This window comes from Notamacropus eugenii, chromosome 5 (assembly GCF_028372415.1).
Source record: "Notamacropus eugenii isolate mMacEug1 chromosome 5, mMacEug1.pri_v2, whole genome shotgun sequence".
Lineage (NCBI taxonomy): Eukaryota > Metazoa > Chordata > Mammalia > Diprotodontia > Macropodidae > Notamacropus > Notamacropus eugenii.
Window position 1 is genome coordinate 89,018,521 of NC_092876.1, and position 24,209 is coordinate 89,042,729.

Here is a 24,209-nt window from a genome sequence, read left to right on the forward strand (position 1 = left end):
CCTGATTCCCTCTCTAAAAAATCTGTCATATTCCTAGCTAGTCCAGCCTATTCTTCCTCTTCCTTTTGGAAAACCAGGTTCCCCATGACATAGCCACTGTTCCGTAAGAATGTCAGACCTCCTTACAGAATGATAGCGCAGTCCTGGTCAGTTATTGATGAAAGGTTTTTGTGGGGAGAGAGGAGTATTTTATGTCCAGAACTACTAAATATCAAATTTTGGCAAAACCTGCTAATCGGCAGCCTATTAGAAATGGAATGAAATTCTCCATTATATATTTGCTATGTGTTCCCACAAAAATAGGAATACATGAAATCCATACTCTCTGCCTATCAGGAAAATATTTTGAGATGATTTGTCTCCATTTCCTCTTGTTAGACTTGATTAAAATCTGAGCCGATATTGTTTCTGTAGTTACCTCTGTATTGCTGCCTTCTTATTCTCTCCTTAGTGTCTTCTAGATCTGTGACTTTTGCCTTCAGAGAGCCAATTTTTCAAAAAGAGGGACTGCTTATCTCATCCATCTCACCTTCTCAACAAGCCAACTCTGAGCTTTCTCTTCGAAATGATCCCTTGGACCTCACTCTTCCTATCTCTCTATAGTCACTGACAGCTAATCCCTTGCTTAAGATTCTAGGGATCCTCTCCCTGAACTCACCTGGATCACTCTTGGGTCCTCATGTGGCTTCCCACCACCCACTTCATTTATTTCATTTTGGTTAGAAGATTTTTCCTCTATAGACCTAGGGAACACACCATTTGCTGCCACTACCTGCTTTTCCACCTGAGATACTCTCCTGGAGCTACTGTAAGAAAGGATACAATCTCCCAACATTTCTCCTCTTGTCCCTAAGCAAACAGACCCTTTGGAGGATTCAGTTACCAGAGTTTAAGAAGTCTTAAAAGTCTCATGATGAGTATTCTCCCTGGTGTTTCTTAGAACTTGGATAGAGTTGATTTTAGTATCTCTGAGCACCCTTCACCAACTCCTCACATCTCTGCTACCTTCTTGTGGAGTTAGCCCTGTTTAGTAACTCTCCTCCATATCCTCCCTACCTACTTTCTCTTAAATTTCCTTCTCTATTAATTGACAAGGCTTTATCCTTAATCTTCCACCTCCCTCCCTTCCACCAGAATGAGATCCTGGAGGGAACAGGTAGGACATGCTGATGGTGGGGGACTCAGGCAGGACTTATGTATTTACATCTCAGAAGAGCTCCAGATGACAGATGTTGCTTCATGTAAAAAAGTTATCTGAGGCCAGTCTTCCTGCCGTCTACTCTCAGCTCCCCACTCCCTGCTCCAAACCCTCACTCCCTTCTCTAATCCTTCATCCTCAACAACCCAACAGATGAACCTACAGCATCTATAGCAGACCCAACTTCCACCTTTCCTATTCAAATCTTCCCAACCTCTCTGCCTCAGCCTCCCCTCCCTTTCACCCCATCTGGCCTAACAAAATTGTTATTGGCATCACAGCAGGTCTCTAGAGGTAGGGCTTATGCTATGAAGTTAAGAGTTTGAGAAAGCTGTGATGCTGCTGATGCCAACGACCGTAATAACAATATTACTTTATTTTTCTGCATTGAGTTACAGTTTACAAAGCACTTCCCCAGCCAGGTTTAATTTGATCCTCACTTCAACTCTGTGAGGTAGGTATGGTAGCAATTATTATTCTCATTTTACAGATGAAGAAACAAATTAAGTGGCTTAACCAAAGTTGTTCTCCAGTTCTTTAATGAATCTGTGTTCTCATTGCTGTAGGTATTTCCTCCAATAATGGAGATTATAAGCCATATTTGGCTGCCCATCCTGTGCAACTCTTGTGCACGTCCTCCCATACATTCGCAGGCCAGGGACTTTCCTTGGGTTCTCTTGATATTATAGGGAGGCCAAGGGAACATGTGGGTTATTCATTCCTCAGTTATTTCTTACTATCACCATGTGACCCAGCATACCTTTGATAGTATCTGAGATGTCAAACACACAGCTAGCAAGCAGTAAGCACAATACTCACAAATAGAAATATTTAACCAAATAGATGAAAATTCAATAAAACATAGATAGCACTTCATTTTAAAACTAAGTCAATATGCAGCCTACAGGGATTATTATGTATGAATCAGTGGCCCCTGTTTCTAATTGAGTTTGATGCTAATGCTTTACAGCATTTCTACTTCACAAATCCTGATATGTAATAAGTTGGAGCCAGTAGTGCCTATCATTTATATCTCCAGTGCTCTATAGGTGGTCTTCAGCTTCAGTTCTTTGGTGTATATTATGTTCCATGAATTACAGCCACAGAGCTTCACCAGATGAAAAATAGGTATGTAAAAATGAGCCTTCATTTCAAGAAGTTTGGGATCCTTAAAACAACTTGATGTTTTTCAAAAGGAAATCTAGCCTGACCTATTCTTCCTGTTCAGTTTTGGGCAAAATTGGGTTTTTGTTTTTATTTTTTTAATTTTCAGTTTTTGTCCTAGAGAGATAAAGAGATAGATGGGGGGGGGGGGGAGTAAATGGAGAATGAGATGGAGATGGAAATAGACAAATAGAAAGATAGAGAAAAGCTTATATATAATAGTCTGGACAATAGGCATTCTTCATCCACTTGGTTTTTACAGTGTGAATAGTTAGGCCAAACTGTTTTGCATGATTATGTCTCATTTAGGAGACTGCAGTACTCCAAGCTTTGCTGCAATAAGCACAATGTTACCTAGAAAGAGGAGCATTTTGGGAAAACCCATTATCTGTAGAGAGTCCCTCTTTAACTTGCATTTGCCCTGAATTTCCCCCATTACAGTGGCAAATATCTGTTCCTTGCTTGATATTAGTGATCAGAGGATCATCAAACAAGGTTATATCTATTGTTATATCTTTAAAGGAATCTTGTACAATTTTGACATATGAAAGAGAGATACCTTGCTACTCTTTTAGTCTTTGAAACACTGTCTTAAAGGCCTAAATCAGTCAACTAGTAAATGACAGTGCTGAGATCAGATTCCAGGTCTCCTGACTTCAGAGCCATTTCTACTATACCATGTGATGAATGGAGCTGGAACAATGATAAAGTTTTTAATTACTATGAATTTATAGGATCTAGACTGTCCTTTCCTGAAGTAATTAAGGGCTGGCTACAAACACACCTGGCCAGGTCTGTATGCGGCCCCACCCTTGCTCACGTGCCTCACCTCACCTTGCTTGGGCTAGAAGCCAAAATAAGCTTTCAGACTTCTGACTGGGGGTGATTGGGATCTGCCCTGCTGCCAAGTGTAGCCGGATTCTCAAAGCCTCCCGGAACTTGCCTCCCAGGTAGATACATTATTCACTGTCCTTTCACTCTGTAGCCACACTGGGCCTTTCTCATCCTGTAATGCTACCTTGTCTTCAGAGATTTTCCCAGGTTCTGTCCCAACTTCTATCAGGACCTGCCTTGTCATTCTGAAATTTTTCCCTAGCCTCCTTAGATTCTACCACCAACCTAGCCAAATCAGGATCTTGTCCTGGCCCATTCAGATCTTGACCCAGATCCTGACCCTCTAAAGCTACTGCAACTCTGGTCCCTCCAATCTTAGCCCAGCTCAGCCCAGCTCATATTCTTCCCTAGCCCTGACCTCAGCCTGGGCCCCTCAGATTCTTACCTAGTTCTGGGCCTTTCAGGTTTTGCTGCAGTCCTGGCCTCCTCAAATTATGGTGCCTTATATCCTGCAGGACCCAACTCCTCAGGTTCTGCCCCAACCCAGTCCCTCTCAGGTCCTACCCTAGATCTGATGCCTTCCAGTATTGCTCCCAACTCTGACCAACTCAGATCTTGTCTTAGCCTTGCCCTTTCAGGCCCTAATCTGACACTGCCTTATTAATTTTCTGGTAGTCTCCAGGGCTCAGTCCTGGGCTTTCTCAGCCCATACTCTGTCCTTCTTGGCCTGGTTATCCCAGGCTCTGGCCACTTATACTGTAGCCTTTAGTCACTAGCAAGTTGTTAGCACCCAATCCACCTTGGAGGAAACTCAACTATACAAAGCTAAGTAGCTTAAGTGAGTGGGGAAGATGGGGCTTCATGTCAGCTCTCTGGTTGCCTCTTCCTAAACCACAAGGTCCTGGTCCTAGCTTTGATTCCACTGGAAGAGTAAGACGGGACCACACATGCAGAGGAGTCACCCACAGGGATCACACATTAAGACTTGTACTTTCAGGAATGGCACTCAGATATTGCTCACACCCAGAGTTACATGCACAGAAATCTCACAGATGTGTGGTTGTGCATGAACACTGCCATACCCAGGATGAATATGAAACATTTTGGGTCCCATGTGCTAAAGGGTGTTTGCACGAGAGGGGTGTGTCCTGGAACAGTTGCTTCAGGGCGCTATATCTGGGCAAGCCACCAGGTGGTACTCAAAGCTTCAGTTCTCTAGCTCACTTCAAACTGAGCATGTGCAAAAAACCACACCATTGTCTTTAGCTTTTCCCTTTATAAACCCTAGTGCTCTAAATTCTGCATTCTTTCTAAGGGTTTGGTTTAATTTCCCCCAAATAAACCAAAACTCTCTTGGCTTTGTGTTCTTATGTCCTTGGATCCATAATTTTGTCCCAATATCAGAACAGATTTAAAATAATTCACTCGTTTGGCAGAGGCTAAATGCATTTAATTCAGTTAAAAATGAAAATAAAATATAATACTGTGAAACTCCAAATTGGCTGATTTTAGTCATATCTAGTAAAGTTTGAATTTCCAACTCTGTCTTCTGTATCCTATATCTGGGCATGGGTAACCAGTAACAGGTGGCCCCAGAGACCATTTTTTAAGGAATGCATTCAAGCATTCTTAGTCTCAAAGATCAAAGGGAGGAGAAGAAGTGTAGTTTCACCACAATGAACCATCTCAAACCATCTCCCTGTTCCCACAGAGGTTATTGCTCCTGGAGGGCAGCCAGGCAAAACCTGCTATACAATACTTCAGTAGACTGGCCCTGGGGAAATAATCCCTCCAGGCTGCCCCTGTAGCCAACTTCCTTCTCTGAATCTCCTCTCATTGTGTAATAGATGCACCTAGAATCCCAAGAGAGTCGACCAACAGTATTGTGAACAGCCCTTAAAATGTCCTTTCAAAGATTAGCCAGTGCATAGTTCCTAGCAACTTTAGTATCACCCCTGATACCCTACCGTATTTTCTTCTCTTTTAGGTGCTTAAGATAGAGGCACAAATGCGCTTCAGAAAAGGGTTATATACTTGCCCACAAGGGTCATATACAGAGAATTCACATGTCCCAAGGTTACATGCATGGGATTGTACAGGAATAGCATATAAAGAGATCACCCACGAGTTGCTCACACCAAGATTACACACATGAATTATGCACAAATGAAAAGGGATCACACCACAATGACTTTTGCCACCAATAGGAAGAAGAGGTTGGGTCCCCCTTAACAGGTCAGGGTCTAGGACATGGAAATATGGTTGAAAAGCAGAGAAATGACTTGGAGTAGACCCTTTTAAGCAGTTTTTGAAACCTTGACCTCACTGTTCCATGGAAATTGTTGGGACATCAGTAATTGGTAGGGAGTGGACCATGGAGGGGTGGCCTCTCTATCATCTCTGGGCTCTGTCCTCTGGCTTATCCATCCTGGCCCTCTTGCTGTTTGTTTTCACCTTCCTCCTGCTTATTCTGATGTCCTTCTTCATCTTCTACTATTTTTTATTTTCTGCCTAGAGAGGGAATGCCGTGGACCCACCTAGGGCCTTCACAAGGGACATTTTCCAGTGGGCAGGCAGCAGGCAGGTGAACCAACAGACTCTGCAGGAATAAACAGACTTTCCAGGGGATATATATGAACCAAATTAATTAAGGACTGACAGACTGACCAGGAACAGGCAGATCAGATTTACCAGGAACAAGGACACTGGATTTATCAGATAGATATATCAACTAAATCACGAGCAGACAGATTGTCTAGGGACTAGATGGTTCAAACCAAGTAAACCAGGGTAGATAGACTGACCAGGGAGAGGCAAACCTGACTCAAAAGAGACAGACCAGTTGAAGTTATCAGACAGAGAAAAATAGACAGGACAGAGATGGATCAAACCAACTAAGGGAAGATATACTGACTGCCTGTGTGACAGATGAACCAAACTAAGTAGGTACTAAGACTGACAAGGATACATGTGAACAAGATTTACCAGAGGATACATGGACCCAATCAGTCAAAGAGAGACTAACTAAAGATAGACATATTGGCCAGGGGCAAGCAGATCACACCAACTGAGGAGAGATTGTTTAACCACAGGACAAATGGGACCAAATTGACTGGAGAAAAACAATCAGATCAGGGGACAGATGAATCAAACCAAACAGATTGAAATGGACTGACAAAAGAGAAAAATGGCCCAAACAAATGAGGAGATAGAGATTGACCAGGAAACAATGAAGACCTAACCATTATGTGATGAGGAGACAGATGGACAAAGCCAAATAGCAACAAATGAATTGTCTAGGGATAAAAAGACCAAACCAACTAGCGAAGGACTATCCAGGGATCAGACGGTCCAAATTGACTGGAGATAGCAGATTGACTGATAGTATGTAGACCAAACCATCTAGGGTCAAACTGAGCAGGGAGTAAATGTACCAAACTGATCAGAGACAGATAGACCAAATGAAAAAGGTAATGACTAGAGGTTAGAATAAAGACAAGACAGAAAGTTCCACAAGGGAAAGACTTAACAACCAAAACACATAAACACTTAACTATAAGCCAACCAGAAGACAGATCAAACTGAAGAAGGAAATAGAACTACTCGGAACAGATAGGCAGACTAGGGAAAAAGAGGATTGACCAAAGAATAGAAGACTACTCAGGCAAAAAAAAAATTTTCTGAAGACTTGATGATAGAAGCAAAGTCTGTGAGGACACATTGATTAATGAATTGAAGTCATATCACTTGGCCTCATAGTGAGCAAGGGCCAACTTTAGCTAGACCTACCCCAAGCCCTGCCCAAGACCTAGCAATTCATCCATTGTCCACCCATGTCCCTGCCATAGAAAGCTGTAAATGTAATGGCAGTATCCTGGAATCTTAAGGTAGGAGAAAATGGACTGGGCACAAGGAAAAAGGCTTTGGGGTTTCTGTAAGAGGAATATTGAGGAATCTGAGATAGTATTTATGTGTGGAGGGGGAACAATAGGGATCATGGGGGAATGGGTCTGTGTGAAGAACAACAGAGATATGGTAGGAGAACAATAAGGTTAGAGGAGTTCTTTTGGAGGGCAAAAGGAATCTATCCCTTTAGGACAATGCAGGAATCTCTGTGGTAGATACAGTGAGCTGTCTGTGTAGTGGGGGCAGAATAAGACCTGAGGAGTAATGGAAGAATGGAATCATATGGAGCCTTAGAGATCATCTTATAGATGAGGAAACAGAAACTCTCTAGGAGTGAGGTTGGGCCAGCTTGTGAGAGATAACCTAAGAGGCTGTATGTATTATGAGTCAGTGGAGCATTTTGTATAAGGACAATAGGACTCTGTGGAGGAGTCAGTAAATTGGGAAGTAGTAGGCATCTACAGAGAAGGGAGTTTACAGATGAAAAGACAGTAGGGGATTTGCTGTAGGGAACTGGTATAAGAAGGACAGTAGTTTTAGGGGGACAGGATCTTATGAGTTTATCAGGGATAATGGAAGAAGTCTCTGTGGAAGGATGGTTGCTGGTGGTTGTCCTTCATGCTCAAAGAGGATCAAAATGACATCATTATTTTGGGGTCAAGGTACAATGTGTCTGACTGTGGCTGATCAGACTAGTCAGAAAGCTCTACCCCAGGTTGGGCACAAATACGCCATATAAACATTTGGAGTAGAGATGTCTCTAAATTTGTGCATCTCACATTTCTTTTGAGCTATTGCAATTCTGCTTTGCCCATAGGGCACAGTGCCTTCTTTGATGTGGGCACATCATGCTGAGTGGTTCTGTGCCAGTGTCTCCCATGTCTCACAATCATTACCAGTTTTTTAGAGAGGTTGAGAGTGTTCTTATATCACTTCTGACTTCCATGTGAGCACTTGCCTTATGTGAGTTCTGCATAAAACAATCTTTTAGCAAATGTACATTTGCCATTTGAACGATACGGCCAACTCAACAGAGTTGCACTCTCTGCAGTAGAGTTTAAATGTTTGGCAGATTAGCTCTAGAAAGCACTTCAGTGTCTAGTATTTTGTCTTGCCAGGTGATTTTCAGAATCTTCTTAAGACGATTCAAATGCAAACGATTCAGTTTCCTGGCATGGTGCTGGTAGGCTGTTCAGGTTTCACAGGCATACAACAATGAGGTCAGCACAACAGCTCTGTAGACCTTCAGTTTGGTAGGCAGCTTAATACCTCTTCTCTCCCACACTTTCTTTCAGAGCCTCCCAAATATTGAGCTGACTCTGGCAATGCTGTATCAGTCTCATTATCAGTGTGTATATCCCTGGAAAGTATACTGCCAAAGTAAGTAAACTTATCCACAGCATTCAGAACTTCTCCATTTGCTGTAACCAATGGTTCCATACATGGATGGTGGGGTGTTGGCTGGGTAGAACATCTGTTTTCTTGGTGTTAATTGGCAGGCCAAAATTGTGGAAGGGCATAGTGATGGCTGAGAAAAAGGTGGAAGGATATTTCTGAATTATGGAGATCTCCAGAGGATTACAAAAAAGAAAATGTTGGGGGGGAGAGTTTTATGGAGAATTAGTATAACTTAAACTTCATTGATCTCCAACTTCTGGTCACTACCTTTATTCCTGAGGCCCCAGTACAAGTGACCACTCCCTGTTTTCCCCCCACTGTTACCCACTCCCAACCACAAGACTACACCGTTCAGAGTTTATTCAGTGCTTTATTATTTCATTAGATCTCTGATCTCTTCGATGTGGGTACTCCCTCTGAAGTTGCAGATGAAAAACTGTCCATGCCTTCTTGTCAACCTGTGTAATCCTTCTCTGTGTTCTTTCTTAAATTCTCTAGAGGTCATCTATGAAATACTCTGGAGGTCTTCCTCCAACATTCCATGGGTATGAGTACATAACTCTGGTCGTCCATTTGTTACCTCTCTGGCTTATTATATGACTAACACATCTCTTTTTTTATCATCTGATTCCTGGATCATGTCTTTTGTACTGCTTCTTGAACACAAGTCATCATGAACATATCCCATTTATTCCCAACCTGCATTTTGCTATTGTCCTTTGGATCTCTAGCTATTTTGACCCTTCAAAGAGTGTGACATTTTATAATTCTCAAACAAATAGCATCAGCAGAAAGGTTATTCAAAAAGGGTTAATAATAATGATAACAACAGTAATCATTTCTGAAGTGCTTTGAAGTTTACCAAGATATTTCTTCACCAAAAAACATGTAAGGAAAAGCTGAGGGAGTTTAAACGATTTTTTTCAAGGGTCACAGGGATATCATAGGCATAATTTGAACCCAGATTCATAGATTTAAGGATCAGAGGTACTGTTTTTTTTTTTCAATTTATTTAGTTTTAGTTTTCAATATTCACTTCCATAAGTTTTAAATTTTCTCCCCCTCCCTTCCCCCTCCTTCCCTAAGACAGCAAGCAATCTGATATGGGCTCTACACCTGCATTCCTATTAAACACATTTTCACATTAGTCATGATGCAGAGAAGAATTATAACGAATGGGAGAAACCATGAGAAAGAAAAAAACAGCAAAACAAAATAAAACAAAACAGAAAATAATCTGCTTTGCTTTCCATGGTTCTTTCTCTGGATGTGGATAGCATTTTCCATCATGAGTTTTTTGAAATTGTTTTAGGTCTTTGCATTGCTGAGAAGGGCTAAGTCTATCAGAAACAGTCCTCGCACACTGTAGCTGTTATTGTGTACAATATAAATAAGACTTTCCAGGATTTTATATATACGTATATAAAATTGACAGACATCTCCTCAGTTTCCAGTTCTTGGCCACCACAAAAAGAGCTTCTATAAATATTTTTGTACACATGGGTCCTTTTCCCATTTTTTATGATATCTTTGGGATCAGCCCTAGGAGCAATATTGCTGGGTCAAAGGGTATGCACATTTTTCTAGCCCTTTAGGCATAGTTTCAAATTGCTCTCCAGAATGGTTGGATCAGCTCATAGCTCCACCAACAATGAATTAGTGTTCCAACTTTCCCACATCTTTTCCAACATTTATCATTTTCCTGTTTTGTCATATTAGCCAATCTGATAGGTGTGATGTGGTACAGAGGTACTTTTAGAGATCATCTAGTTACATCTCTTAATTTTTACAGATGTTTCTTAGGGCCCAGAGCTTCTGCAAAGGGGAGCCTCAAAAGCAGAAGTATCTGAGCCATTGATAGACAAGTTATATAGAAAAGAAGCAAATCCCTACAGCATTCTATTCAAAACTCCATTCAAGCTTGTTATCACTACATTAATCAGTATTTTTAAAGGTTCAATTAATCAACTCTGGAATCTAATCAACTGTATTATCACCCAACTCACTATCTTTTACACAAAGATATTTTAAAAGACTTTGTCAAATGCCTTGTTGAAATCTAGATATAATATCTCTATGCCATTCTACGTCTAATTCCATGAAAGAGGGAAATGAGGCTCATTTAGCCCTATATTTGATGCACCCATTTTTAGCTGTTAATGACCAATGCCTTACCGTACCACAAGGAGTCCCTTTAATAGAAAGTTCTAGAATTTAACTAGGACTTGAAGTCAAGTTCATTGGTCTATAGTTTCAAAAATCCAGCTTTTAGAAAATCAGGACACCAGCAAGTTTCCAGTCCTGGGGGCATCTCTTTCATCTAGATATAGCAATCTCTTTTAGGCATTTCCTTCTTTTCTTCCTCTTTGAAATCGACTGCAACTTCACCCCCACCCCCACATATACACACAAAGATTCTAATACTCCAAACTTCCTCCCACTCCCTAACAAAAACTTCCACTGTCTGTCCTTACCTTCTGATGAAGAAGATGGTGTCAGGTAAAAATATTTGGCTTTGTGGATCAATGTATAAAATATAGGAGCAATAGACTCTTACCAGGGAGGGGATACATTTTATGTATTGGAGATTAGACTTGATTTGATAAAGAAAGGTTTAAACTGAATTCAGAGATACAGGGAGGAAAGTGCCACTACATGGTAGCTAAATGAGATTCCGTAGAAAGCAGTAGATATGAGATATGGATAACAGTGTCCAGTAAAATCACAGAAAGAAGAGCAAGCTTAAGACTCATGAACTCAAAGTTATATTCATTGATTCTAGGAATAGAGCTGCTAAACAAAGAAAGGTAGAGCCTGGAATTCAAGAAGGGTAAATAGAACCTCAGAGGTATCACTGAGACTTGCTGGAATGCAATTCACGAATGGAATGTAACAATGGAAGGGTTGACTTTGTATCAGAGGAACAGATTAGATAGTAAGGGAAGTGGTTTAACAATTTAGATCAAGGTGTGAGGGGAAATGGAGGGAATATGGGAAAGCATTAGAAAGATCCAGCTAGAGTCTCAGCAGGGGGATAGTGCTAATTTTTACACAGGGTAAAGAGGGGGAATCTGTATTTGCAGCTGGTGTAAGAGTCTGTGAGGAGCAGTGGAGATTTTGTATGTGTGTAACTGTATATGTATGTGGTGATGAAGGGAAGGGCCTATGACACACCTTTGCAGGAGATGGGTCTCTATGGGTAGGTGGGGACAGTGGGACACTGAGTTTCAAGGGGGAAGGATTAATGGTGATGTACGTATTTAAGTACAGTGCTGGAGGTCTGTGTGGGGAGAGAGTTGGGGAGGTCAAGAAAATGGAAACGGGGATCTGATTTCGATGGAAAGTGTGAGTGTCTTATGAGGGGTATTGTGTACTGTGTGTAGGGTGTTAAGGATCTGTAGGAAACAGCGATAGGTCTGTGTGGTGTCAGCAATGGGGTGGGGAGTAGCACACTGGTGGGAGAAAAATTGGAGGGACTTATATAGGGTGGGGGATGGGACAGTAGAGAGGTCTATGTAGGGGAAACCAGAGGAAGTAGAAAATTCAGACACATTTGTTAATTACCTACTCTGGGGTCAGGATGGGGAGATCTATGTAGAAGTGAGGAGGGATCTTGGTAATGAAGACAATAGGAAGTGGACAACAGAGGTTTTGCATGGGGTAGAAGGAATGATTGGGGTTGTTTTGATTTGATTGTGTGGGTGTCTATGTATGTGTGAGAAAGGGAGGGACTTTGTTGGGGAGCATTGATGGTTATGTGTTTGTGTGAGACAGTGGTGGGTATGTACGGTGGTGGGGACTTGTGTGGGGGCAGTGGGGTTATGTTTTGACCTGACAGTATGGGGTATGAAGCATCCTCTGGTAGGAACCTTGAGGGTGTCATGGGTCTGTGTGGGAGACAGTAGTTGGTTAGTGGGAGACTTTGTATGGGAGTAGTAGCGAGATAGGGGATGTGTAGAATAGTTGGCATAAATGAAATAAATGGTAAAACATTTATTAAGAGCTAACTATATGCAAAGCACCGTGCTAAATGCTGAGGTATAGACAAAATCTAGACAGCTTCTGCTTCAAGATGCTAATATTCTAACAGGGAAGACAATATACACAAAGATGAGAGGTTTCACCTCCAAGTCAGGTGGAAAGGCCCAGTGGCCCTTCACAGTGCAGTAGCAAAACAGATAGTAATAGTTCTGATTTAAAGTCATTTCCATTGATAAAACCACTTCTGATCCATTTCTGATATTGAACCTTTGACAGTGAGAATTTCTTTACTGGGTCTTCAGTATCTGTAGCTGCTAAGGAAGCAGAAGCCAACTGCCAGTTGAGTCTGATTCCCCGCAAGGGCTGCTTCCCTGAGTGATGACTATGACCATGGATTTGGAGGTAGGGTTAGTAGACTGAGAGGCTCTTGCGTTATTGGCTGATCAAAGCAATTGTTCATGGTGGTTGGTCAGCTTTTGGTGTTGGTCTGGGCAGGAATGGTGGGACAATGGTGTGATGACAAGGCCTTCCCCCGAAATGATGGCTATGAGGGGCCAGGTTAGAAACTGGGTCCAAGGTTAGGAGGGAGAAATTCTATTCCTGGGTGTCTTAAGTGCAGAGTTCTGAGGTGCCAGCAACTCTGAGGGAGTTGATGGCTATTTACTCTCCCTGACATATCCTGTCCCTTGTCTCTTCTCAGGATACTTTGGTGTTTCACTTAGACTGGCTTGTTGCCTGGATGGTGAGTTAGTGTGTTAGGGATTTATATTTTACAGAATTAGAAACTGAAGCTTATAGAGGTTTTAATTATTTGACTTAAGAGTTCCTCATAGATTTAGAACTGAAAGGGATATCCTAATGTTTTCTAGTCTAACCCCTTTCATTTTACAGGACAGGAAACTGCCTCAGAGAGGACTAAATGGACAAGGTCATATAGGTAGTAAATGAATTTGAACCTAGGTGCTCTGACTTCTCCATGGTTATACAACTAGTAAGTATCAGAGGCAAGACTGGAACCTAGGACTCTTCTGATTCCAAGTCTGATGCTGTTTCTCCTGCACCACTGCTGCTTCTAAAGGTGTACAATGAATTTAATTCCATAAAAATTTATTAAGCACACCTACTATGAGGTGGGAGGGATTCTGTGTGGAAGCAGTGGAAGGGAGAACTGTGGAGAAGATAGTGGTGGTGGTGGTGATGGTGATGGTGGAAATCTCTACAGGAGAGAAAACGTAGAGTTGAATTGTGGGGATTCTGTATTGGAGAATAGTGAGAGTTGTTTGGAGTGGATAGTGTCAGCATGAATGGAGGAGTTCTGTGTGGGAGACAAAGGAAGGCTGTATGGGGAAGACTTGGGTCATGAGGACTTTTGAGAGTAAGTTGCAGGTGTGTGGAGGGGCCCAGGGATGGGTCTGTAGAGGAAAAAGAAAGTTGGCAGGGGAACTGTAGATCCAGTGTATGGGATCTTCCGTTTGGCTTTTAAAGTTCTTTATAACTTGGTTTCTTCCTACATTTCCTATACTTTACCCACGTAAGCATACTTTGTTATTCAGTGACATTGGTCTCTTATTGTTCCTTAAGCTTAAAATAATTATTGTTATAGATTAAATGAAATTTCAAGAAATAGAGAGTACAAAGGTGTTGGGGGCATCGTCAAGAAAGACCTCATTTAGGAGGTGGCACAAGAGTTGTGAATTTGAGGAGGGTGTGCCTACAGCCTACAGAGTGGCATGCTTGAAGGTAGGAGATGGAATTCCTTGTAAGAGAAATGGAGGTCAGAATGAGTCAAAGAGAGAATGGGTGAGGTTAGTAATAGAAAAGAGCTGGAAATTTGAATAGGGGTTACATTGTGCAAAACGTCAGGCTGAAGAGTTTGTATTATATTCTAGAGGCAATAGGGAATCATTGATAATTTTTTGGGGGAGGGATGTACCATGACCAGATGTTTTAGGCATATCACTTTGGCAGCTGTGTGGAGAGAGTAGAAAAGAGAAAGACTAGAAGTAGGAGACCACTTAGGAATTATTGCCATAGTCCAGGTGAGACTAGCTTAAACTAGGGTGGTAGTTGAGAGAATGGAGAAAAATGGACAGGTATGGTCTAAGTTGAGGAGGAAGAATCCATAAGCCTTGGTAACTGATTGGATACTGTAATTGAAGCAGAGAGAAATCTACTGGGGTTACACACTCTGTGTGTAGTAGGATGGGGATAATAGAGATTACTATTTGAGAATAGTGCAGTCTACACCACGGGCAGCTCTGTGGGAATGGCAGCTGGTGGTTCCTTAGATGGTCTGATAACATACAGGGTCAACAGTTGCAAATTCTCTGTGTGGGAAAACTGGGAATTGTTTGAGAGTGGGTAGAGAGGGATGTCAGGACTTGGTTGGTTCAAATCTCTGCTCTGTTACTTGTAAGCAATTCACGATGTGCCTTCAGTTTCCTCATTTCAAAATAATGAATATGGACTAGATGGCTCTGAAGGTCCCTTTCGGCTCTTAAATTGGAGGGTGGGGTGGAGAAATCAGTGATAATATTTAATGTGGGAAAACAGAGATAAGTTCATATTTGGGATGCATAGAAAGTTCCTTATGGAGGAATGTATGAAATTCATTTTAGAGGAGAAGATGGGAAAGTCTGAGTATGGGAACAGCATAAGGGAAATTGGAGGTGGTTATTGGATTATGGGGAGGACAAAGAGGATGTACATTTACAGAGGATCTTTAAGGGGGTAGATGATAATGGGAAGAGAATTCTATGGGGACGTCATTAGCTGTCTCTGGGCAAGATATTCCTGTGGTCTTGTTTTGGACTGGACTGGTAATGTTATTGATTTAGAGCTCTCCTGTTGAAGGAAAGCCTTTGTACCAATGCAGATTTTCCCAGGCTCTGCACCTTACCTGCTAAGAGAGTTGGGGGTGGGTGGTGGGTGGGACGGAACTCAGGTTAATAAGTCTGAGATTGGACTTGAACCCAGGTCTTGACACTGAGGATAAGTTCTCTACTAGGACTGTGTCTTCAAAAGCATCTATCTAAAGTGTACGGGGGACGGGGGTGGGGAAGGAGAGAGGGAACAATAAAGAGCTATAAAGAGTGACCTCGGGCTGGCAGTGTACGGGTGGGGCAGTGGGAGAACTTGTGTATGTGGACAATACCGAAGGATTCTTTTGGGGAGGGTTGTATGTACTCGAGAGGGGAATGTCCCTTGAATACTCCCCTACCTGTGGGGGTAGTGAAGGTGATCTATATGGGGGAGGTTTTGAAAAGGGGGACAACTGTGTCAAAATAATAAACGATTCATCGGGGAGTGTTTGTATTGTGGGGACAATAGATGGATTCCGTGGGAGCTCCGGGTATTTGAGGAGGGACAATAGTGTTATGGGGGGGGGGGGCATTAGAGATTTCAGTGGGGGGAGGGAATGACTAGATCGGGAGGTGGAGACAATAGATGAGTCACTGATGGATCTAGGGATCTGTCCTGCAGCGGGTGGGGCTGGGGGGAAGGGACAGCAGGCCATGGCTGGTTGGATTAGCTGTGCCACGTCTGTACAGGGTGGTTGGTTTAGACAATGGGCAGGTAGGTTTAAGCGGGAGGGTTGGAAAAAGGGTAGCATTGGTGTGGGCTTGGTCGAGTGCTGAGATTCCGTGGGACTAGATGGTACCTAGAATGAGGGTGGGGGAAAGAGCTTACTCAGTAGGAGGGGTAAGTGAGCCAGAGACAGCGCGCAGCATAGGGTAATAGGCCTTAGGCGGGGCGGAGCCCTGGCTAAATGGGGGTAGGCTTGGAGGAAGGATAGCGGGTGTGCCTCGACTTTTGGGAGGAGGGACCTTGGGCCAGAGTGGGCTGAGCCAATTTGGGAACCGACGGAGACAGGGGTTGGGAGTAGAGGGACACCGTAGGAGGGGATTTATGAGCTCGAGAAGCAGGAGAGGTGTAAGATTGAGAGGCAGGCCTTGGGATAAGCCATGTAGTAGAGTGGTGAGCCCTCGGAGAGTGTGTGTGGGTCCGGGGACGGGGGTGGTTTGGCGGGGCTGGGCTCTGGGGAGTCGTAGGCGGAGCTTGATTCCCCTCCCCCTTTGGTGAGGGGCGGGGCGGGGGGGGGGCCTTGGTGCTGTTGGGGTGGAGGGTGGGTGGAGCCGGAGAACCAGCGGGCAGCCCCACCCCTTCTTTGCCACCCCTCTCCTCCTTCCCCCGCGGTCTGGGGTGGCTAGAACGTGGGTGGAGCCGGACCCCGTAGTCCTGGGCGGGCCAGGGTGGGGTGGGGTAAGGTAGGGTGGTGGGGACGGGGAGGGCCTTGGGGGGGCGGGGCCGGGAGTCGAGGAGCCCCTCGGCAGCCCCTCCTTCTCTTTCCCTTTCTCCCCGCCCCTCTCTCCCGCCTTCCCGGCCGTGTGCAGCCCAGGCCCGGCGGGCGGGCGCTGGGACTGGGACGTGGGTGCGGCGCGGCGACGTTCGGTCAGCCTGGTGCAGTGACGGCCCCGGGGACAGCGGGGACAGCGCTGCTGGCACCACGTGAGCCTGAGCCCGGCCGGGCCGCACAGAAAGCAAGGCGGGGAGCCTGGCTCCCGGCCGCTCCCAGCTTTCCTCCGCCTGGGGTGAGTGCTGCGGCTGAGGGTGGGCGGCCGAGCTGCCTTGCGGGGTGTGTGTGTGTGCGTGCGAGTTTAATTGTGCGACTGACTCTGTGTGACAATATGCATGCCTGTTTGCGGGTGTAGGTATGTACGCATGTATGCTTGGCCTCCCGCGTCTCGGACTCCGGAGCTTGGGGTGGGGTGGCATTGATGCTGAAGGGCCTCTCTGTCCCTAGGGCACAGCTGGTATGGGATTGCTTTGGGGCACGGTGCCACTGCCTGGCACGCCCATCCCCTCTAGCTCCCCTCCTTTCCTTCTTGCCCAACCCTTGCTGATATTTGCCCATCGGGACCACCTTTCTCACCTCCTTGCCTCCTCCCTCACCACGGCAAGGGGGAAAGCCGAATGCATCTCCTAGTTCCTTAGTCCAAAGCACTGGACGCCAGGAGCAGGCTGCAGGTGGAATGGGAGCTAGGCTTTCTGCAGGTCTACCTACCGAAGGTCGGAAATCTGGGCCCACCTCTTGGCCCATGGCTGAGGTGGCTCGGAGGGAAGCCTGTTGGGAGGCAGCGACTTGACCAGATGGCTCTCTGTATTCTTTAGGGGGCTGTCCCCTCCCCCTCTCCCTGAAGATTCCTTTCAGGCGGAAGGGAAGGGGCTCCAGGGCCCGTGCATCTTAGACGGAATCTGTTTTTTCACTAGAACCCCATGTCTGGCCCCTCCCTGTTTGTGGACTTTGGTAGCTTCCCTTCCTCCTGGCCTTGGCTTCCTGCCTATTTCCCTCCCCTGGCCCACCCAATCTGGCAAGTCTGTTCCAGGCCTGGCTAAACTCTGGTAGAGGGTAGGATTGGTATCTCTAACACTGATGTTGGTTTTGTCCTCTGGTGTTCACTGGTCCTCCCTAGATATGAGGATCCTCTCATCTCTCCCCCAGTTACTGTGATTGTGGCTCGTCCATGTGATGTAGACGTATTGTTGTAGGTCAGGGAAGGAAGTGATCCTCCTAATTTGGCTTCTTACCGTCTGATACATACTGCTAGAACACAGCTCTTATCATTTGAACACAGATCACAGAATTCCTTCTGAGTCACCCCAGCCACGGTCCCTCTGACTCTATAGCTTTGTCACTCCCCAGTTCAAAACCTATCAATAGTTCTGCAGTAGCTGAACCCCTGAGGTCATTAGTAAAGAAATTCCTGGAATTCTACTTCCAGTACTTTTAATAATGGGGAACTCATTATTTCCCAAAGCTTCCCATTTCATTTTTGAATAGGCATAGTGTTAGTTCTTATATTTAAGCAAAACCAGTAACTCTACAACTAGAGGTAGAGTAAGTCAGTTCCTCTTCTATGATAGCCTTTCAAAAAGTCGTTGATTCCACAAATATTCACTGAAGATTATGTTTATGGCCCAGTAATAATAATAACAGCTCGCATTTGCAGAGTTCTTTAAGGTTTGCAAAGTGCTTTAAAAAGATAATCTCATTTGATCCTCTCAACTACCCTGGAAGGTAGGCACTATTGATATTCCCATTTTTTAGATGAGGAAACTGAGGTAGACTTGGCCAGTCACACAAGTAGTAACTGTCTGGATTTGAATTCAGACCTTCCTAACACTAGGTTCAGTGTCTTATCCACTATATCTCCTAATTATTAATATGTGTCTCCTAATAATAGGCAATAAAAAGATCAGTGGTGTGTGTGTATATTTTTTTCGTGTCTGTCTTTAGCTGAATCTACCAGAGAAGACATGGGTACAAGGTAGAATGGGAAAATGCAGTAAAAGAGACACAAAGGAAGTGTTATGGGTGTTCAGAGAAGGGAGAAATCACTTCACAGATAAATTGACCTTTCAGCTGGCTCTTTTAAGGGCCATTTTCTCCTTAAGCCTTGTCTTTTTTTTAGGCTAACCATCCTTAATTCCTTTGCCTGTGCCTCAGATGTCGTGATTTTGAGTTCTTCAGTTATATTCCTGTGATGTGTGCCACTTTGTCAGTGTCTTTCTGAAAATGTGCCCTCCCCACAGCTGAACACAAAACAATACATGTTGTTTGATTGGAGCAAAAGATAATAAGATTATCACCTCCCCTGTTTCTGGATACTGTGTTTCTATTTATATAGTCCATGATCTTGTTAATAACTACATCAGAATATTGACTCAAATTGAGCTTTCAATCCACTAACACCCACCCCCCAGAATTTTAACATGAAGTGCTGCCTTTACCTCCCTTCTCCATTCTTTTTTATGTAATTGTTTTTTAAAAAAATATTTATTTTTTAGTTTTCAACATTCACTTCCATAAGATTTTGAGTTCCAATTTTTCTCTTCCTTCCCCTCCCCTGACCTCAAGACAGTGTGCAATCTGATATAGGCTCTACGTATACATTCATATTAAAAATATTTTCACATTACTCATGTTATAAAGAAGAATTAGAACCAATGGGAGGAACCATGAGGAAGAACTAAAAAAAGAGTAAATAGTCTGCTTCAATCTACATTCAGACTCCATAGTTCTTTTTCTGGATGTGGATAGCATTTTCCATCATGAATCTTTTGGAGTTGTCTTAGATCCTTGTTATGTAACTGATTTTTGAACTCAAGAGGAGGACCTTACATTTGTAAGTATTAAGGCTTATAATTCAGTCTATGCTGTTTGTGGAGTTTTTTTTTTTTTAAATCTTGACATCCAACATATTAGCAATCTAAAGGTTTTTTTTAACCTTTATCTTGTCATTCAACGTATTAGCAATCTCTCTTTACTTTTCCCATAAATTTGAGAAGCAAGCTGTTTATGCCTGCATTTAGGTCTTTGATAAAAAATCTTGGAAAAGAATGGGAACCATGACAGATCCCCGTGGTACTCTTCTGGATACTTTCCTCCATCCAGATTGATACTGCTTCATTATTCAATATTCTTTTGCTCTAGTTGTTGAAGTTGGTTGTTGTATATCTGCCTAATGTACTATTGCTCTGCCTAGATAGTTGTTTTTTCATTTTGTTGAGGGGTATTGTGAAAGACTCAAATGTTTAGCTTAAGTCAAGATAAACTGTACAATATATATATAGCCTCTAATCTCATGAACAGTAGTGACTGTATAAGAAAAGAAAATGTTATGCTTTATGACTTGTATAGGATACCTAAGCTGCTTCTTATGGAACACTACTTTCTAATATTTCAGAAGCTCTGTGATTTCTTTGGGGGTAAAATACCTTAGTAAAGGGTCTTCATGACTTTTGTGTGGAAAGGAAGAAAATCTAATATCTGGCAACCAGCAGTCTGGTGATGAAACTCTCTGAACTTAATTAGTCTGGTCCTCAGATGACATCCACAGTCTGTCACCAGGCTTGGACAAGAAGCCTTTCCAGCTTGGTGGGGACTTGCCAGAGCTTGTACTTTACTGTCATAGATTTTTAAGAGCCCAGGGTCACCTCCATGCCGTAGTGAGAATAAGATTTTAACAGAGGAACAAATACCAAATTCTTCTCTAAATGGTGACCAACACTTATTTAATAATGTGTAGCCAGAGTTATGTCAAATTTACCATCCCATCGTTCAGTAATGCATCTTTTCCTTCTTTTAGAAAATCTGGACATTTGCCCTTTTTTAGTCATCTGGAGCCTTTCCGATTTTCAGTGATTTCTCAAAGATTATATCATCATTGACTCTGAAATCATATCTGATGTCCTTTTAGCATCTAGGAATGTATTTGTATTTGAACCTAGATAATAGAACATGAGAGTTGGTGGGTTATCTTATCTAGCCTAATAGCCTTATTTTGCAGAAATGAGACCCAGAAAGGACAATGACTTTTTTAAATTCTCAAAGTTTGTAGCAGATTTCCAGTTCAGTGTTGTCTCTATTGTAATGGGTTGCCTTTCTCAAAATTAATATGAAGACAAAACCCACAACCCTCTGAATCATTTTAAAATAATTTTACTTACTTTGTTTGTGGCTTATGGCTTCAAACAGGTTATTTGAACATTTAAAAATATTTTATTGATATTTTTTGTTTGATATCACAGTCATTTCTGGGAGAAGAAAATAGCCCCCAGAGTGGACCCTCCCATGTGACAAACTAAAAATAATAAAAAATATCCAGTACTGTGATTAAATGTAATGGACATCCTCCTCTGCCAGCCCTTTTTTGATGGTTTGAGGAGGGTGGTATATATCATTAGCTGTTCCCTGGGAACTTCACAGATTTTTACCTCCAGTTTGACTTTCTTTTAGTTTCTTTTCATTCATATCTTCATAATCATTGTGTGTGACATTCTTTTGGCTCTGCATATTTTGCTTTTCATCAGTTCATGCAAATCATCCCGTGTTTCTCCAGATTTCTTAGACTTGTCATTTCCTAATGTATAATAATATTCCATTACATTCAGATTTCATAATTTTTTTTTTTTTAGCTATTCTCCAATCATTGGACATTCATTTTGTTTCCAGGTCTTTGTTATCGAGGAGTGCTGCTATGAGCATTTTAGCACATATTTGACCTTTGTTTCAGTATGACTTCCTTGGGAGTATATGCCCAGTAGTGGAATCCCTGGGTAAAAGGGTAATGACTGTTTGAACACTGGTTTCATTTAATTTAATTCAGAAATATCACAGTCCCCAGGGAGAAACAAGAATATTTACTGGTATTTACTTGTTTTATTTTTTAAACAACACCTTCATTTTAAAAAATTTCATCCTAATCTCTGTTTTCAAATGTGTTAGCTCACTGCATTTCAGCATTGCTGGGAAGGATGCTGAAGGCATGGAACAATTGGTTCTACTCTCTGTGACTGGTTATTTGGGAGACCATTTCCTTTAGTGATTCTAACACTTTGGTGCCAAACTGACCAAATTCTTTCACATATTGGGGCTTATGTTAGTAGTTCACAAGCCTTGGAGCCTATTCAACCATTTTATCAAGTGCCTGCTATGTACTAGGTCCTGTGCTTGAGACCTCGACTTTGGGGTACAGTAGGTAGAGTTCTGGGACTGGGATCAGGAAGACCTGAGTTCAGATCCAGCTTCAGACACTTACTACCTCTGTGACCCTGGGCAAGCTGCTTAACCTCTGTATGTGTGCCTTGGTTTCCTCAACTGTAAAATAGGGCTAATAATGGCATTTACCTCAAAGATTGTTGTGAGGAACAAGGAGATGGTATTTGTAAAGCTCTTAGCACACAACTGCCGAATACCTCTTCCCTCCTCTTCCTTTCAGCTGGGGATGGAAAGATGAAAAACAAAATAATCTCTGTTCCTGAGGAGCTTACATTCTAAAAGGGGAGATGAGCATATAAATAACTGCTAAACAAGATAGACAATGATTGTGAGAATGGGAGAGGTGAGAGATCATTTCATTTGTCTCAGGGCAGACTTCAGGAAGGAGGTGAGAGCTAAGCTAGATCTTGAAGGAAAAGAGTTTCAGTAGGTGGAGAGAGGTGTGTGTGTGTGTGTGTGTGTGTGTGTGTGTGTGTGTGTGTGTGTGTGTGTGTGTGTGTGTGTGTGTATGTAGAAGGGCATAGAGAGTGGAGTGAATGCATGGATGTAGAAAAAGGTAGCACAAGATCTGGGAATGATGAATAGTATTTGGCTGAACTATACAGTTTGTGAAGAGGAACAATGAATAATAACGTGTTTATATGCTGCCTTAAGGTTTGAAAAGCAGTATCTCATTTGATCCTCTTAAAAACTCTGAGGTGGATGCTATTATCACCATTCTACAGAAGAGACGGAGAGAAGCCAAATAACTTGCCCAGGGTCACATAGCTAGTAATTATCTAAGACTGAATTTGAACTCAGGTTTTCCTCATTCCAAGTCCAATACTCAATCCACTGCATCTCTATGAGAGAAACCATGAAAGGCAAGGTGGAGGTGATTGTCAAGGATCTTGAATGCCAGGCTCTGTCTTATAAGAAGAGGCTTGTTCACGCAAGGGTTTTGAGCAGGAGAGTGACATGTTCAGACCCTGTGCTTTAAAGAGAGCTTATTAAGGAGAATGTTAACTATAGTAGGGAGAGGAAAGCCTAATTGAGGCTAGTTGCTATTAAAAGTGGAGAAGAAAAGGAACTGTTTTAGAATCATCAGTGAAATCAGCTGGAAGGACCTTCAGAGATCAACTTGTTCATCCTATACCTGAACATAAATCCCCTCTAACTTTCCTGAGAAGTGATCACTTGTTCTTCACTTAAAGACCTTCAGGAATGAGGAACCTATTGCCCTTGAAGGCTCATTCTACTTTTGGACAGCTCCAATTGCTAAGATGTTTTTCCTACCATCTATTTAATTTAACAAATAATAATTGCCTATTATTTCTAGGGAATTGTTCGAGGCAGTGGGGATACAAACACAAATATGAAATGGTTTCTGCCTTTGAGATGATTATGTTCTGTGGAAGGAATTTACATCCTAAATCTAGCCAAAAACTGCTTTTCTGCAACTTTTCTTCATTACTCCTAGTTTTACCCTCCAGAGAACGAATCTAATCCCTTTTCCACATGACAGTCCTTCAGACAGTTATGTGCCTTCTAGGCCTTTTCTTTTTTAGGCTAAATACTCCCAAAACTACTAAATACTCCTAAAAACTGTTCTAGGGTCTGGTCGCTCTTTCAATAACCAGATTGCATTGTTCTGCTTAAGTTTGTCCATGACCTTCCTAAAATTTGGTGCATGGCACTGACTGTTCATGGCACTCCATATGTGGTCTGACCAGAGCAGGCTAAAACACCCCCTTCCTTTCAAATACTCTTCTGTTAATGTAGCCCAAGAGTGCCTTAACATTTCTTGGTTTCTGGCACACTGTTGATTCATTGGACTTGCAGTCCACTGAAACCTCTAGATGTTTGGTTTTTTTCACATTTAATAAGTACTTCACAGAATCACAGAATCTTAGAGTCGAAAGGAACCATAAAGTCCATCTAAGTCCAACACATAGGGAAGGGAAAGGAAGAGAAAGGAAAAAGTATTTATATAGCACCAAATATATGCCAAGCATACAAATATTATCTCATTTTCACAACCTTGGGAGGTAGGTGCTTTTATTATCCCCATATTACAGTTGGGAAAACTGAGGGAGACAGAGGTTGAGTGACTTGCTCAAGGACACATAGCTAGTCAGTGTCTCAGGCTGGATTTGAACTTAGGTGTTCCTTGCTCTATGCCTAGGA

At 42.7% G+C, this 24,209-nt stretch overlaps 1 protein-coding gene across 2 annotated transcripts in view; it reads left to right on the top strand.

Annotated features, from left to right (window-relative positions):
• The first annotated feature begins 2,249 nt into the window (after window positions 1-2,249).
• Window positions 2,250-24,209, top strand: part of TRIM3 (tripartite motif containing 3) — a 37,824-nt gene continuing 15,864 nt past the window's right edge. Inside the window, exons 1-2 of one of the 2 annotated variants that reach the window (XM_072610131.1) lie at window positions 2,250-2,326; window positions 8,398-8,482. In XM_072610131.1, coding sequence (XP_072466232.1) covers window positions 8,428-8,482 — 55 coding nt within the window. In that variant the 5' untranslated portion in view covers window positions 2,250-2,326; window positions 8,398-8,427. Of the gene's footprint in view, window positions 2,327-8,397; window positions 8,483-16,863; window positions 17,074-24,209 lie in introns of those variants that run through there. The other variant, XM_072610132.1, reaches the window with a different exon arrangement.